We start from the raw sequence: 17376 nt of genomic DNA, 5'->3' as shown, positions 1-17376 counted from the left end.
GTGTGTGTGTGTGTGTGTGTGTGTGTGTGTACACACATGCATTTGTGTGTGGGGGGTGTACCAGTGTGTGAGGGCAGGTGAGAATGGAGGAGAATGTGTGTGTATACTTTTACATGTGTGAATATGTGCAAGCTCATGTGTGTGAGGGTGTATAAGACTGCAAGTGAATGTGTGTGCACACGTGTGTGTATGTGTGAGAGTGGTGAGGGTGTGTGTGTGCACATGTGTGGGAGGCATATGTGAGTGTGTGTGAATGCATGGGTGTGTGTATTATCTCTCCAGACTGTGGGCCCCTCAGGGGTGAAGGCTACTATTTTCTGTCTCTCTTCCTAACTGAAAGGTAAGCACATCCATGTTGCTGCAAATGGCATTATTTCATTATCTTTTATGGTTGAGTAATATTCCATTGTGTATGTGTGTGTGTGTGTGTGTGTGTATACACACCCCCCCCACACATCTTTTTTATCCATTCATCTGCTGATGGACATTTAGGTTGCTTCCACGACCTGGTTATTGTAAACAGTGCTGCAGTGAACATTGGGGTGCATGAATCTTTTTGAATTAGAATTTTCTCTGGATATATGCCCAGGAGTGGGATTGCTGGATGGTATGGTAGCTCTATTTTTAGTTTTTTAAGGAATCTGCATACTGTTTTCCGTAGTGGCTAGAGATTATCATGCTAAGTGAAGTAAATCAGACAGACAAAGACAAATATATGACACTGATTATACGTGGAATCTAAAAAATTGATATAAATGAACTTATTGACAAAACAGAAATAGACTCACAGACATAGAAAAGAAACTTATGATTACCAAAGGTGAAAAGAGGAGAAAGGATAAATTAGATATATGACACTGATTATACGTGGAATCTAAAAAATTGATATAAATGAACTTATTGACAAAACAGAAATAGACTCACAGACATAGAAAAGAAACTTATGATTACCAAAGGTGAAAAGGGGGGGAGGGATAAATTAGGAGTTTGGGATTCAAATATACACACTACTATATATAAAATAGACAACCAACAAGGACCACTATATAGCACAGGGAACTATATTCAATATCTTGTAATAACCTATAATGGAAAAGAATCTGACAATGAATATATATATATATATATATAAAATGGAGTCACTTGGCTGTACACCTGAAACTAACACAACACTGTAAATCAACTATATTTCAATAAAAATTTTCAAAAAATTTAAAAAAGAAAGTCACACTTAGGCAAAAAAATAAGCAAAACAAAATAAAAGTAAGCACAGACTATGAAGCTGATGTACAAAGTGGTTATAAACGGGTAACAGAAATGTGGTAACTGAGGCACATTGAGGTCTCATTGCTTAAAGTTAAGTGTGGTATGTGGAAAAGCATAGGCCGGTGAGGAGACGAGAACTGCTGGTCCTGAGAGTGGGGGGCTCTTCCTGGATCCCAGAACCTATCTCGCTGCCTGGTGTGTGGCTTGTACACAAACACGTTCAGCCAGTGGCGACAGCCCCTGTGGATTCTGCACGTCTGCCGTGCTATGCTGTTCTAAATGCTTTGGCAAATCTTCCCAGGAATCCCTAGGCACAGAGAATGTAAGGAACCCCAGCTGGTTAGGGCTGGAGATGTGAGTCAGCATAAGCAGCCTAGCTCTTCCTCTTACCCACCACGAATGGGGGTGCTGAGGGCAATTCTGGCATGTGGCCACAGAATTCAAGAGATTCTCTAGAGGTCACATGATCCAACTTCCACCTTTAAGAAGCATAACAAGACCTCTAGCTTATTTCTGAAACTCTCCAGAATTAGAGATTCTCCGACTGCCTTAGTCTCCCCAACCAGGCTCTTTCTTCTAATCACAGATTGGTCAAGAAGACCAAATGAGCTGCCTCATGCCAGCAGCTGCCCCGTGCATATGCTGGTCCCCTAGTTCTTAATGTCTCCTTGCTTCTCCACAGGTTTGCCAAGCTGCTGCTGCGTCTCCCAGCCTTGCGCTCCATCGGCTTGAAATGCCTGGAGCACCTCTTCTTCTTCAAGCTCATCGGGGACACACCCATTGACACCTTCCTAATGGAGATGTTGGAGACCCCACTGCAGATCACCTGAGCCTCACCAGCCACAGCCTCCTACACAGGACTAGTCAGGGCAGGTGTGTGTGGACCACCCCCCTGCACACGTTCCTCCACCTCCCACCCCCAACCCTTCCTGTTCCCCAAACGTGATGCTTATAATAAAGAAACCTTTCTACACATGCGACTTTTATAGGTGGAGTTTTGTATAGATGTTAACGGTAACCCTTCTTTGCTATCTAAGGGGATGGGGATCTTTCTGGAAGTTCATGGGAAAACTAACCAAGCCTCTGTACATATAATTAGTTTAAATTATTTTTTCACTTGCATTGGAAAGCCAATGACCAAATAATAAAGTAATATATGTGATATTGGCACTGCTTGGAGCATGGGGTGAATTATTGTGCAGCAGGGCAGTTATCTCAGATGTGGGAGGAAATGTATGGGGGCTTAGGAATGGGGGATGGGGCTGGGGTCCTGAAACAATAAATCCCACAGTTAGATACCCCATGTCTAAGCTGGGCGCAGCTAGCTTTGCCCCAGGGTAGCCCCTGGAGAGATTGGGAAGAAACATTGTCTTTCAGAGCCAGCTTGCGTTTTTTGTTTGTTTGTTTGTTTGTTTGTTGCTCTTTTCCTCCTAAGAATAATGAGTACTAACAGCCTTGTCCTGACTGGGGGCAATGGAGTACAAGGGCAAGAGTAGATGTTCTTTTTTTTTTTAATTTTTATTTTATATTGGAGCATAGTTGATTAACAATGTTGTGTTAGTTTCAGGTGTACAGCAAAGTGATTCAGTTATACATACACATGTATCTATTCTTCTTCAAATTCTTTTCCTATTTAGGTTAGAGAAGATGTGCTCTTGATGGGGGAAGAAACGGGTCCTGGGAGATGGTGGGAGGTGGTAATGGATTTTGGTAATGGTAAAGGAATGGATTTTCTGTCCTTAACTAGCAACAATAACAAAAAGACCAGAGTGCACCAAATTTGTTTTCCATCATTATCTAACTCTATGTAGCCTGTTTTAACAACTTACTGACCAGAGACGTATTAATACGTCTTTTGTTACCCAAACATTGTTGACTGGAGTATTTCAATATTCACTTACTTAACAAATTGCTGGCCACAGGCATTAGTTTCTGCAAAAATCCCCCAGTCAGGGCTTCCCTGGTGGCGCAGTGGTTGAGAGTCTGCCCGCCGGCATTAGTTTCTGCAAAAATCCCCCAGTCAGGGCTTCCCTGGTGGCGCAGTGGTTGAGAGTCTGCCTGCCGATGCAGGGGACACAGGTTCGTGCCCCGGTCTGGGAAGATCCCACATGCCTCGGAGCAGCTGGGCCTGTGAACCACGGCCGCTGAGCCTGCACGTCCGGAGCCTGTGCTCCGCAGCGGGAGAGGCCACAACAGTGACAGGCACGCGTACAGAAAAAAAAAAAAAAAAAAAATCCCCTGGTCAATAATGTGTAAAAGGGGAAGAGAGAAAAGCTCTTCCAGCTTCTAGCCTTCACCTAGTGTGTTAGAGCCCTGCTGTCTGCTGGACAGTGAGCTCCTTGAGGGTAGAAACTGTGTCTAACTGACATCACAGCCAGCCTATACAGTGCATCTTGTTCAAGTCACCTTCCTGCCATCTGCAGAAACAGGACTTAATGGATACACAATTCTATGCCCCTTAGGGTTGTAGAGTATACAACCTGAACAGCTGCACATGGCTTACCTTCTTCATACCACCAGAACCTGACCTGGGGTCTGGCATGCAGTAGGCACATAGTAAAAGTGTGTTGTTGAATTGGGTTCCACACAACTGGAAAGAATTCCCTAAAGGTTTTTGTGATGGCAGCTGCGTCATTCCGCATCAGCAAGTTGTCCTCTCATAAAAACCCCAGGGCTAACTCTCCAGTCCAAATATATTCATCAGTGATCATGCAATTTTGGAGAAATAAAAATTGCTTTATTCCTGGGAAAGAAAAGTTTAGGGATCCCTTAGACTTGGCATTAAACAATGGAATTAAAATCAGTTATGCTGTTTTTTTTCCTTTTGTTTTTCATCTGCATTTATTTGTGAACCATGATGAAAATGATTGGGGTGGGAGGAGACTAGAATTTAATGCTGGGCTCCCTGACCTCTTCTCTCTGCCAGCATAACTCACTGGACACCTTCAGCTGCCTTATAGGTAACATGGGGCTTCCATGGAAACCCATCATGCCCCAGGTGTGGTAATCCGAGTTCCATTCCAATCTTTGATCCCTTCCTCACTGAACCCTAGCTCTTGCCTGGAGCAAAATTCAGGCTGATGAAAGCCCAGCAGGGCGTCTGAACATAGATCACATGGTGTCTCCTGGAACTGTTGCCACATAACCTGCTGAGCTAGGCAGGAGCTGGGCAGGCATCTCTCTCCAGGCTGGTCCCATGACATTCGGGGTCCCTAAGCCCACCTCCTTCCTGACCTGGTCCCCGTCACACCCCAGGATGAGCAACTGAGTGAACGTTCACTACTCTTTAAGGCTCTGATCCACAGCAGCCACGAGAAGCTTCTAGAGCCAACACCCCTGAAGAGAGACTTTCCTCATTCAGCTCACGTCACCGACAAGAGGAGTCAGCTCATGGAGAGAACAGATTGTCCCAACAATGCTGATTAATGTTCCCTGAGACTCACAGCCCCATACTCCCCAGGCTGACTTACACAGATAACAAAATCAGGGGAGTCAGTCTTGTGTTCCCAAGAGTTCTCATGGAGCCGGGACCCAAGGCTCCGGGGTGAAGAGTATGGACTCTGGACACAGCCAGCCAGAGCCTGGCTCCTGGATCCACCTGCTGGTGGTCTTGTGTTTGGGGGGAAGTTGTTTCACCTTTCTGGCTCTTCTTTCTTTCCCTTATTTGCAAACATCAGATAATAATACCCACCTCGTAAGGATAAAAGATAAAAAGATGCAGGAAGCCCAGTGTAAAAGCATGTATGTGCCTTGGCACAAGACATACTTGAGTTTGAGTCCTGACTTTGCCATTTGTGATGGACATCAGTCTTGCCAAGCCTCAATGACCTGATCTGTAAATTGGGATAATTATACTCTTTGCCCTAGGATTCTTGCCAAAATGATATAGATAATGTGTACAAAGCTTTTATCACAGTATCTGGCATAGAAGACAGGCAAAAGTATTAGTTAATTTTCTTCTGAAGTGTGAGATTGTAGTTAAAACTTAATCTCTGGTTCTGAGATTACAGAGCATTCTATTCCACATTCTGGTCAGGATCGTCCAACGTACTGTGCAAAGAATCAAACCATTCTGGTTTCTAGTTTTGGTTTAACACCTGTATTCTGTTTGTATCTTCATCAGTAAAATGGGACTAAGGCCCCACTTACCTATCAGTGCTGACACTACACATCACATGGGAGAGCCTTGTGTGAGCTGTGAAGGCTACACAAGTGGAAGAGGTTTGGAAACTGTAGAGCCTATGTTCTGAGTTACACGCTGGAAACTAGTTTAGGATGTTGCCGTGGTTATAAACAAGGGCACTGGAGTCAGCCCAGCGGCTTCCGTTAAAATCCCATTCTCTGATCGTTGAGTGACCTTCGGCATGTGACTTAACCTCCTGGAACTTAGTTTTTGCAAACTTAGACTTTGTAAACTGGGAATAATAATATTACCTGCTCACGGGGCTTATTGAGAGACTTAAGTGAGGGGATCTATGAGACACACAGCACATGGTCAGCTCTCAATTAATTTCAGTTACAGTACCTATGATTACTGATTCAGATATTTCCTACAGGATTCCTGCTCTGAAAAGAAAGTCCTAGACTCCATGGAAAACCCCCTCTCCACTTCTCTCCTCCGCACCCTTATTCTTCAGCCTGATGGCTTCCCATATGAGCCTCCTCCTCTGTGTTTACACTTCATCAGTGAAACACGGTCCCCTACCTTCCTCAGATGGTGGCTGTGGAAATGAGTGAGATAATGTAATGTATGTAATGTTGTACATTATGAGGGATTATTAAAAAGATGTCATTTGCACAGCAAACATTTCTTCTCCTTGGCCACTCCTGTTCATATCATTCGGTGAAACCAATCAAATGATATTTGATGATAATTTTATGTTACTTCCTTGCTCAAAAACTTTCAATGACTTCCTTTTTTCTGTTAGGCAGTAGTTCTCATCAGGAGGCAATTTTGCTACCTCCCCGCCCCCCAGGGGATGGGAGGTTTAGCAATGTCTGAAGAGACTGTCACAACCGGGGGAGAGCTATTGGGTAGATGCCAGGGATGCTGCTAAACATCTATGACACACGGGGCAGCCCCTTACAACAAAGAACTATCAGCCCCAAAATGTCAATCGTGCTGACAGGGGGACTCTGCCCTCAAGCATCACTAATGGAACAGAAAACTGAATGGAATTTTCCTATTGTTTTACAATTTTGGCTCAAGCCCCAAGGTGAGGCCAGGAGGTCCCCTCATATCCTAAAGAGGAACTACTAGATGCTTCCACACAGGACTTATTAAGATAGATGAGCTGATGTATGCTATTTGTGGGAATGCAAATTGGTGCAGCCACTGTGGAAAACAGTATGGAGGTTCCTCAAAAATTTAAAGATAAAACTACCATATGACCCAGCAATTCCACTCCTGGGTATATATCCGTAAAAGACAAAAACACTAATTTGAAAAGATATATGCACCCCAGTGCTCGTGGCAGCATTATTTACAACAGCCAAGGTATGGAAGCAACCCGAGGGTCCATCAACAGATGAATGGTTAAAGAAGGTGTGGTGTATATACAATGGAATACTACTGGGCGTAAAAAGGAATGAAATTTTGCATATGAAGCAACATGGATGGACTTGGAGGACATTATGCTAAGTGAAATAAGTCAGACAGAAAAAGACAAATACTGTGTGATATCACTGACATGTGGAATCTAAAATAAAACAACCTAGTGAATATAACAAAAAAGAAGCAGACTCACAGATATAGGGAACAAACTAGTGGCTACCGGTGGCTGTGGCAAGGAGAGGGGGCAATACAGGGGTAAGGGATTAAGAGATGCAAACTATTGGGTATAAAATAAGCTACAAATATTAATTGTACAGCACAGGGAATAGAGTCAATACTCCGGACGCGCAGGCTCAGCGGCCATGGCTCACGGGCCCAGCCGCTCCGCGGCACGTGGGATCCTCCCGGACCGGGGCGCGAACCCGGCCCCCCTGCATCGGCAGGCGGACGCACAACCACTGCGCCACCAGGGAAGCCCTGGAGTATAACCTTTAAAATTTGTGAAACACTATATTGTACACATGTAACTTACATAATATTGTACAGCAACTATACTTTAATAAAAGAAAAAAAATGTTGAGCTGATTCTGTGACTTTTACCCTATACTTCTTGAGCCAATATTCATAGAGGATAGAAATTTAAGAATAAGGGGTACCCGGGGGCAATGCTGTGGCTTTACCCCACCCCTTCAGGGGGCCCAGGAGAGGGAAGGGACACCCATATCCAAGCCAAGTGAAGGGGACAGAAAAGAACCCCTTCATTGGGACTGGATGCAGGTACCTACGAGAAGGGGAGGCTGGTCCCTCGCTCCTGGGTGGATGCTTGCTGAGTGGCAGAAACACAGATCCACCTTGATGGGTGTGAGAGAGTGCTTAGAGAGGAGATACCTGTGAACATACAGACTGATGCCTTCTTCTTGACTAGAGGACTCTGAAGACAGGAGTCCATCTTGAGGGTGATGGTGGGGTAGAGAGAGAGGGCAGCAGTGCATGTCTTACCCCCCATACTTGGTATGGTCATGATGCGTTATTTTCTTTCAGTCAAGTGAATATCCTGGAAGAAAGTCATGCTTAGAATACCCTAAAGGTACCAAGTTCAAGGGAATGGCCAGTCAATTTCAAGGGACCCCCTTAGTAAGAGGCCACTGGTTGAACTCCTATGGGCAGTGACTAAGGGTCAAACAGAGATTGACATCGTCTCAAAGTGGAGGTCCAGCTGAGCATGCATTGGCCATACCTGGTTACTGGGCAGCGTAACATCCCAGTGGGGCCTCTTGAAGAACTCACATATGCCCCCAACAAGAGACATCTGGCGGGGACTTGCTACACAAAGGCACTGATAGCACTCCATCCTTAAGAACTTTCTTAAGAACTTTCCCTGTCTTCCCATCCTTCCTCCAGGGCCCCGATTCCCTGGTGGAGAGAAGGAAGGAAGACCCAGGAGAGGAAGGAGGGAGAAAGGTGGAGGAAGAGTGAAGGAATAGTCCTCACCTTCCTCCCGGAGCAGGTCCCTGGGCCAGCGGTCGGGCCAATGGGAAGGGACTTTGAATTCAGTGAAAGACTGAAGTTCAGATTCGACTGGATGTTTTAACGACCAAAGTGAAATGTTCTAAGCATTGCCTGAGGCACCATCAATGGGCAAAGAAAGGAGATACCACAGGGCAGTTTGGAGGCTGTGGCTGGAAGAAAGAAAGTCCTTTCCTGTCTATATCCCACTGACGTTAGAGGCTTCACAGTACCACTGTACTGGTCAAAACTGGGGCCAAGCCTGCACCACCTTGACTCTGCCTTCTTTGATTGCCTTGGCAATGCCATGCGCACTTTCCCCTTGGAGTCAGCCCAGATGGCCCAGCTGAGCCCTTCGGCTGAGTGCATCAGCTGTAATGATTTCATTTCGCTTCTGAGATGAGCCCAGGCTTTCTAGCAGGACAATCAAGGCTCCCCAAGGCTAGGTCCCAAGGCAAAACTTGCCAGCTTTCTCTTTCTTACACGTCGCCCAGCGCTCACTTCCCCACAGTGTAATCTTTCTCCAACAACCGGCTGACTATGTCTTTGCTCAGATTGTCTTCTCTGCCTGGCACGACTTCTGCACCAGTTGCGCTTATCCAAGGCCTACTCATCCTCTAAGGCCAGCTCAAATGCAACATCCCTAGGAAGCTTGTCCTGGTCTCTCTGTCTTTGTAATTTTATCGTTATTTGGGGCCTCCATTTTGATTATAAGAACATGGTGTTCTGCATTATTGGCCATTTGTATGTACTATCATCCACTTTACTTGTAAACTCTTTGAGAGCAGAGATCATGTCTGATTCAACTGCGCATCCACAACAACTCTGAGCAGAGTGCAAGGTGGTGTTCAAAGCATGTTTAGTGGGATTGGTACCTTTGGCTTCATTCCCAATAGATGGCAGCCCGTTGCAAGTTGAAGTCCTGTAGCAAGCCCAGGAACCTCCCCACTGGAGCCACGAGTCAGAAAACCAGCCTTGGGTAGACTGTTAACAGAAGGTATAAGGTCCCCACTGTCTTCCGAGTTACTCTTCATGGCATGGTGGGCAGTGACCAGGAAGTTGAGGCACGTTGTTTGCCTTCAAGGAACTTATAATTGAGAAAATAGAAAGCACAAGGATCACAGGATACTAAGAAATGAAATGTCCATAGCATTCTGGAGTTCACAAAGCACGTAAAGGTCTGCAATTGTAATCTGGCCTCGGAGAAACAGGCAGGGGAGCTCTTGTTATCTCCATCTTAAAGATGAAGAAACTGAGACTCTAGAGATTCATGACTTGCCCCAGGACCTCCAGGTGGGCAGTATAAGGACATCAGCCACCCTCACTGCCAATGCAGAGCAAGTGCCACTGAACTCCAAGGTCTCGTATATCTTCAGCACCACCTTTGTATTTGATGCCCAAGAAATACACGTAGATTAAGGGACTGATACATACAATACGCAATATATAAATACGCAAATATAAAATAATAAGGTGTTTTTTAATAAATGTGGAACTTGGGCAAACAAATCACATTTATGTTTGAAATCTTCGAAACTTTTGCTGCAGTGATATATTCTTTGGATAGTTCTCTTTTACATTTGTCTTCAGAACTGGTTTAGAGGTCACCTAAGAAAAATGGTCTCATGGTTCTAAATCAAAAACTCATTAAATGACAACTGCAATAACTACCAGCAGACCCAGATTCACATCACCCCCATCTACCCAGAACTCACTATACACTAGGTTCTGGGATCTGTACTTTTGTACCTCCAGCTTTATTTCATCCCTTATTTAATAGATTTGGCTGCTTCCAAAAAAATCAAATATACCCTGTGTGAGTACTAATTTGTCACCACTGATGTAATTCAAAAGACTGGGACTCAGGCCCTGGAGGATGCTTCCCCTAAATGATCTCAAGGCTTCAGGCAAAAAACCAATAATGCCTTCCCCCCTGGAGAAAGATTGGGGCCCCGATACAGGATTAGTTTAGGGCGTTCCTGGGAGGGACTGAGCAGGGAACAGAATAGAAAGCACTCCCCTCCCCCTTTCCCCAAGGCAGGCGGGGAAGGAGAATCTGGGAAAGGACCCTCACCCCTCTCCATGGAAAACTCCATGGAAATGTCTCTCGTGACAGTTTTGGAGCGCACAGCCATCTCCGACCACACTAAGCTGGCCCAGGTCCAGGCCGCCAGGGGAGGATCTTCTCGGTCAGCGCAGCTGCGGGATGCTTGTAACCCGCTCAGCCCCAGCTGGACGTTCAGTGCCAAGATTGTTAGGCATGGGTGCCCTCTGCTGCCGGCTCGGAGCATCACAGTCATTTTCCGGAGAAAGCGGCTTCCCGGAGGGGCAGGATTTTAAAAATGGACAACAAATAATAGTTTGAAAAATGAACCTCATATAGACTCAGAAGGTCAAGTAGGCACTCACTCAATGGAGGTTTAGCTTCCGGAGAAATGGGCTCAGAAGAGGAATCTCAAAGAAGAAAGAATGGAGAATCTCATGGAGGATGCTTAGGAACAGGAGTCCGTCTAAGCTGGGAAGGAACAATCTTCTGGGTAAAGGAAACACAGACCTGTAACTGTTAAACCACCAATATTACATATGGAGTCCAAGGACAAGGCCACATCAGGACTGGTTCAGTGCAACAAGGGACGTTCCCATGGCAACACTGACAATTAGACTTTCTCAGAGGTAGAATTGGGGACTTTTGAGAGTGACTGAATGTGAGTTTTCAATGGGACTGTGTTATAGGGTCTGTTGCTCTTTCCCTGTAGAGGCCATGTGCCAATTGCAGTGTAGAGTGTTAAAGTGCTAGATCAATCCTTCTCAAATGTGCAGAGACAGATATGGACATTCAGAGCAAGCTGAAGTCATGGCACACTTGGAAGTAGCAATGCTAATGTCAAGCGACCTGGTGGAAAAAGCAAAGGACAAGGAGTCAGAAGACTGGAGTCTCCTTCTGGTCACAGGCAGCAGGCTCCGTGTCTGACCTTGGGCAGTTACTGGACCCCTCAGGACTTCATATCCCTCCTCGGCAGGGTCAAAGATTCTGACAAGAAGATCTCTCAGGTTCTCTGTACCTCACTGAATCAAGAATGTCTTTTAGAAATTGATTGATATTTTACTCCATGACCTTATAAGGAAGCAGGGGATCACCCTGAGCTCTCAGCACTGATTCCAGAGAAAATTCTGAAAGATCCTATATCTTAGAAAGTCCCGAATTTAAAGGATAAAACAAATAGATTAAAAATTGTTTTTTGAGCACCGGTACCTACCATGCTATGGGTTAGTGTTCTGTCAAATGATAGAGCTATATAGCTGGTTTCTGACCCCAGTGGACATAAATGAGTTTATCCTTCTCAATAGATGGCAAAGAAGACCACTCAAGGCACTTCTTTTGTTTCTTTTTCCCCTTCATCTGCTATCTCAAATCGAAATCCTCCCAAAGGTACCCTCTTCTTATGTATTTATAGTAGGTCCTTGAAAATCCACCTTCCATTTGTTATGTCTGCATATGACATCTGTGGGAAATATATAGTATTGTTTTGTATGTTTTAAAAATGTACATGGATAAACAACAAGGTCCACTGTATAGCACAAGGGAACTATATTCAATATCCTGTGATAAACCATAATGGAAAAGAATATATATATATGTATAACTGAGTCACTTTGCTGTACAGCAGAAATTAATGCAACATTGTAAATCAACTATACTTCAATAAAGTTTTTTTAAATGTACATGAATGATTTTTTTGCTATCAATCTCCTTTTGATTACTTCTTCTTTGTTTTACTCGGCGTTATGCTTTGAGATCCATCAGTGATGCTCTACGTAACTCTAGCCAATTCCTCTGATTGCTGCACACTATTCCAGTAGAGTCCTCAGTGGTCTAGAATCCTTTCCCATGACAGGCACTCTTGTTCAGAGTCTCCTTGTTTACCTGTATGGGAGTTTCTCTGGGGCATTATCCCAGCGGCAGGACTTGACTAATTGTAGAGTAGTCACATGTTCATTTCACTCATACTTCCTCACTGCTCTCTAAGAATTTCACCAAGATATGCTACCACCAGTACTTGAGCGGCCCATTTCTACACATCCTTCCTTGCATTTGGTCAAATTCTTAATTTTGTCAGTGTGTTGTACATCAAGTGAGAGTTTTCTCTGAATTTCCTTTCTCTTATTACTGAAAAAGTTGGGCTCCGTTCAGTGTTCTTCTTAGCCATTCAGATTTCCTCTTCCACGAATTTCCTATTTACAGTATTCTAACGGACTCAACCAAATTCTCTTTAGTGACCCAAAGCCCCCCAACATTCCCAAAATTGATTATTTTTTTCTTTCTCACCGGAAACCAATGGGCTCAGTAAGCTGTTCCTGTTATCTCTTTACTTAAATAGACTACAGCAAGATTTATATGCTTCCTCCAAGAGATAAATTTCACATCTTGGCAACAAACAGAAAACATCATGCATGCAAAGATCCTATGAGAAATTTTGTTCAAAATGTGGACCAGCTTGCTGTTCATTGCAGCTGCTAAAGAACAGAGAGGAAGCTGCTTGTTTAATGAGCCTCAGGTGACCAATGGGATTCTGACTAATTGTTATCACTGCCAGTCATTGCTACCCTAAGAGGGTGCTGGAATAACTATCTCTCACATTCTGAAGCAGACACATAGGTACAGGTAAGGCCCCTAAAACTGTTTGGGGGGAAGGGCCCAGGTTTGCTTGGGCACAAGAAAAAGTAAATCTCAAGAAGAGGACTGAAATACAAATGGTAAATCTCTGGGTTGAAGGATAATGTGTTGGGTAGAGACTAAAGAGGAAACAATTAAAATTTGAAAGGATCTCAAAGTTTCTGCTTTGTTGCCTATCTTAATTAAAAATTAGGCCTGGCCTGTGGGGGGCAGGTGTTGCTCTTTTTTGGCAAATGCCCAATATATATGTCCCTCGTCCAGCTTTCTAGTGTGTTTCTTGACCTTTACTTACAGAGTGGCAGGAGTTCCTTAAATAATTTATGTGTTATACCTTTGAAAACTGTAGATGTTACAAATGTGTTCTCCCAATCTAATATCATTTATTATCTTGAATAGAGTCTTTTATTTTGATGTAGTCAAATCCATCCATTTCCCATTTTATGGTGTGCAAATCTGGAGTCTTGTTGGAGAAATCTCTTTTGTCCCAAAGTTTTAGAAACATGTTCTCATTCTAAACTATGTAGTAAATTAACCTCACCACAGACTCCAGGAGTCAAGCGAGGGTCCAAGTGTCTGCTTTGTAAGGGGTAGGTTTAGACTGGAGACATGACAGGCCTTTCTTCCTGAATTAAAGTTGTCCAGATCCGCAGGGCAGGCTGACTTGATTCACCCCAGCCCCTTCCCAGGTGGAGAAGCTGGAGAATGGGCACCTGAAGTGGTGCAAGTGGCCCTGCTCGAGGGTTCTCCCATGGGTCCCTGGAGCACGTGGCTCACGCGCTTGAACACACACAGGACCAGGCAGCAAGTCAGGGCTGTGGTGATCCGCATTGCCGGAAGGGTAACATGGCTGAGCGATTGCCCGCTTGCTCCGTTCCTACCAGTTAGACTAGTAGCTTTCCCTTCCATGAGGAGGAACAAGTGACAGGACAGAGAGGGAAGCTGAATGGTTTTTCCAGTACTTCTATCTCCAGTTGAGAAGCAGAAGCCTTTCAGCTTTGGGCTGAGATGGCAATGTGAGATTAGGAAGAGAAGGGAAGTGTAACAATTCCTCTCATTAGATAGTCTGAATATCTTCATATTACAGTTGAAGAGAATGAGGCTCAGAGAGGTTGATAACTTGTCCATGGTCACACAGTAATAGTACAGCCAGAGTTCAAAACCAGCTCTTAATTTCCCCTCTATGACCCCAAACAGAGGGATGGACTCTGATCCCCTCCATGCTCTATCTTCCTCAAATCATTGCCTCCCAGGATACTGGAGCCTCAGTGGTCACTCGTCACAGTGGCCTGATCTTACAGCTGAGAACCTAGAGAGTAAAGGGGCTTGTCTGAAGCTGCCAGCAAATCAGAGGCAGAGGATGTGTGTCTTCCAAACATGTCATGAAGGGTTCTGCCTAATTGCTGGATGCTTTTAGCCTTGAGCTTCTGTTCCAATGAGACCAATGTAAACAACAGAGACCCAACTCAAACTGACTTAAGCAAAAAAGGGAATGCATTGTCTCCCCAAACAGAAAAGTCTAAAGGCAGGTCCAGCTCTAGGCACAGCAGGATCCATGCACCTGGATGGTGCCTTTTGAATTTCATGTGCCATCCCCTGGGTCTGCCTTTCTCTCTGTTAGAGCCATTCTTGGTAAGTTTGACCAAAGAGGACTCACCAGCAGCTCTAAGTGGGCATCCTGGTAGACCAGCGACCCTGGCAGAAAGAGAAGAGTATTTCTCTCTTCCCCTATTCCAGCAGAAATCCTGGAGCAGGCGTTCACAACCTCTAACTGGTTGGGATCGAGTTCCAGAACAACACGTGGGGAGGGCAGTAGGAACAGTGACACCTGAATCACAGGGGCTGAGAATGTATAGTGGTGGTTTCCTAAGCTGAAATGAAAAATGAGGTATGGTCACCAGAAGAGGTGGGAATGGATGCTGAGAGACCAAAAAAGCAAGATGTCAACAAAACTGGCAAATGCAAGCTGCAGTCACCTATGTTATTTCTCTGTGACCGCCTCTGCTGTACTCCCAGGCATCTATGCTGCACACACATGGCATGCCAGACACTGGGCTCAGGGTTTTATATACAGGACCTCACTCTATCCTCCATGCACTCCTGTGAGGTGGGTACCACCATGAGCCTCATTTTAATGATGAGGATAGCAAAGCTCAGGGAAGCTATATTACTAACTCAAGGTCACATAGCTAGTAAGGGACGGAACCCAACCTCAAACTCAGGAACGCCTTCACTTAAATCACATACCATTCACCGCTACGTAGACACTGTTGAAACAAGACAGCTAATCCCAGGGAAAGAGGACTGCCTGCACTCTGCAGATAATATAACATAAGCCTTCCCCCACCCCACCATTGCCAAATTGTAGAACAGAAAGCACAAATCCATACTTTCATTGCCTATGATTTCTGTCTTGAAATTCTGGATTTCCACTCCACTCACAGACGCTTCCTCCCTTAGAAAAAGCTGACCACCCACGTGGGAGAGCCGATGTTATAAGGGGACAGCTGTTTGGGGGTTGTCCATGGCCGGAGACACACTTTGTTTTAAAGCTGAAGAAAAATATTCTCCCCCCAAGCTGCCTGGTTCCAAACTGGCTAAACCACTTTTGTTCAGACTTTCCAAGCAATTTCATCCCTGGGGTGGAAACAGAGCATAGAATGATTTGGAGCAAAAGGACAATTTGGGGACAATTATGAGTGAGTGAAAACAGAAGGTTATAATGGATGTTGTCTTTCAACCCTTAACTCCGGCATTTTGTAACCAAGAATTCTGTCCCTCAGGTTTTGGTGGTGGGAACGTAATGCCGAGCAGTTGTCTGGAACTGCTTCTAGATGTTCAATAATTAGAAACAGGGACGCTGACTCAGGAGCGCATCAGTTGGGTTGCAGAGCACCAATTCACATACGAAAAAAAGAAGAAGAAAAAATGTGGAAATGTGCAAAGATGAAAGTTGAACAAAAATGAACAAATATTTCCTATATATTTTTAAAGTGACTTGTAGTTCTCCTTTCAGAATTGAATTGTCAAATGTCTAAAGTAAATTAGTCCTATATGAGGAATGAGCTGGAAGCAAAGTTGAAAATTTTTCAATAATGACGAGAAGGCAAAATCTTCTATTGGGGCACGTGGTCAGTGCAGGGAGGCGGCGGGGTTTAGGAGAAAGTCAGGTGACACACTAGGATGTCGATTTGTCTGCAAAAATGTATGTTGAAATTTGGTCCAGGATGGGATCAGGCATGTTTCCATTTCCTCAAAGAGCTTTAAAAACTGGAAAACACCCAGCTATTGTCCATGACCTAGACACATTCTTCCTGGAGGCAGAGTAATGCTTTTTGGGGTGTCCCTTCCAACTCAGTGATTCTTCAGGGCCTTTCCACCTTATCATGGGTGCCACAGCATGGAGCGTGTGGAGAGTCTGTGCACATGCACTCACTCACACATACACAGGCACACAGGCACGCGCAGAATGTAATCATTTAGGCAGCACCGCAGGATGCAGAAGAGAGAACAAGAGGCTTCGGTGGAAATAGGAAAATTTCCCACAGCATGGAGCAGGGCTGGCTTGGGTTTTCCACCCATGTAAGAGTGCATCATTTGTAGCAGCTGCAGACGTCACAGCCACTGTTTTCTGTCTGAGTCTGTCCAGGGCAGATGAAACCATGTGACAAGTAGGATGCAGACTCCTGGATCTTTATCTGTCTCGTATGCCACTCTGCTCCGTTCTTATGAATATTCTGTAAGCGGACATGACCAGAGCCTGGCACACTGCTAGTACTGGGTTGGCCAAAAAGTTCATTCGGGTTTTTCTGTAACATCTTATGGAAACTCAAACAAACTTTTTGGCCAACCCAATATATAACCTACTGTGTCTGTTAAGGGAATAAATGACACTTCTCAGACCAGGGTTAAGGGCTGGTCTGGGGCCGTCCCAAATCTTCAACAGAGAATCTTCTGCATCTCCAGGGAGGGATGGAGTGCTGGAGCCAGGGTGGAGTTGGGGGGGGCAGAAAAGACTCTACACATCGAAGTCCGGGTGCCCTTTCAGGAGGAGCCACCCAGACCTCTCCCAGGCAGCTGACTGCTGCCTTGTTCACACCCCTTCTTTGTCCCCAAGGGGCTCACCAGAGCACGTGCCCATTAACAGAGGGGCCAGAAGGACCTCAGCATTAGGGGGGCCTTTGGAGAAGTTTAAGAAATTTAATACTCATCAAACAGCCACTATATGTAGAACAGACGTTTACTCTATGTGAAATTCTATGCCAAGTAACAGGGTGATGCATAAAGTACTATTCTATTTATGAAAAAATAACTGTATATGGGTTTATATGGTATATATAAATGCATGGAAAAAGAAAGGATGTACATTATTAATGAT

General features: G+C 44.8%; 1 protein-coding gene across 1 annotated transcript in view; it reads left to right on the top strand.

Moving 5' to 3' along the window:
- Window positions 1-2436, top strand: part of RXRG (retinoid X receptor gamma) — a 24322-nt gene extending 21886 nt beyond the window's left edge. The window contains exon 8 of the mRNA XM_028488705.2: window positions 1949-2436. Coding sequence (XP_028344506.1) covers window positions 1949-2096 — 148 coding nt within the window. The 3' untranslated portion in view covers window positions 2097-2436. The remainder of the gene's footprint in view (window positions 1-1948) is intronic.
- The last annotated feature ends 14940 nt before the right edge of the window (window positions 2437-17376 follow it).

The sequence above is a fragment of the Physeter macrocephalus genome, chromosome 4, assembly GCF_002837175.3.
Source record: "Physeter macrocephalus isolate SW-GA chromosome 4, ASM283717v5, whole genome shotgun sequence".
Lineage (NCBI taxonomy): Eukaryota > Metazoa > Chordata > Mammalia > Artiodactyla > Physeteridae > Physeter > Physeter macrocephalus.
The sequence above is the reverse complement of the archived record's forward strand: the minus strand, read 5'-3'. Positions and strand labels throughout refer to the sequence as shown.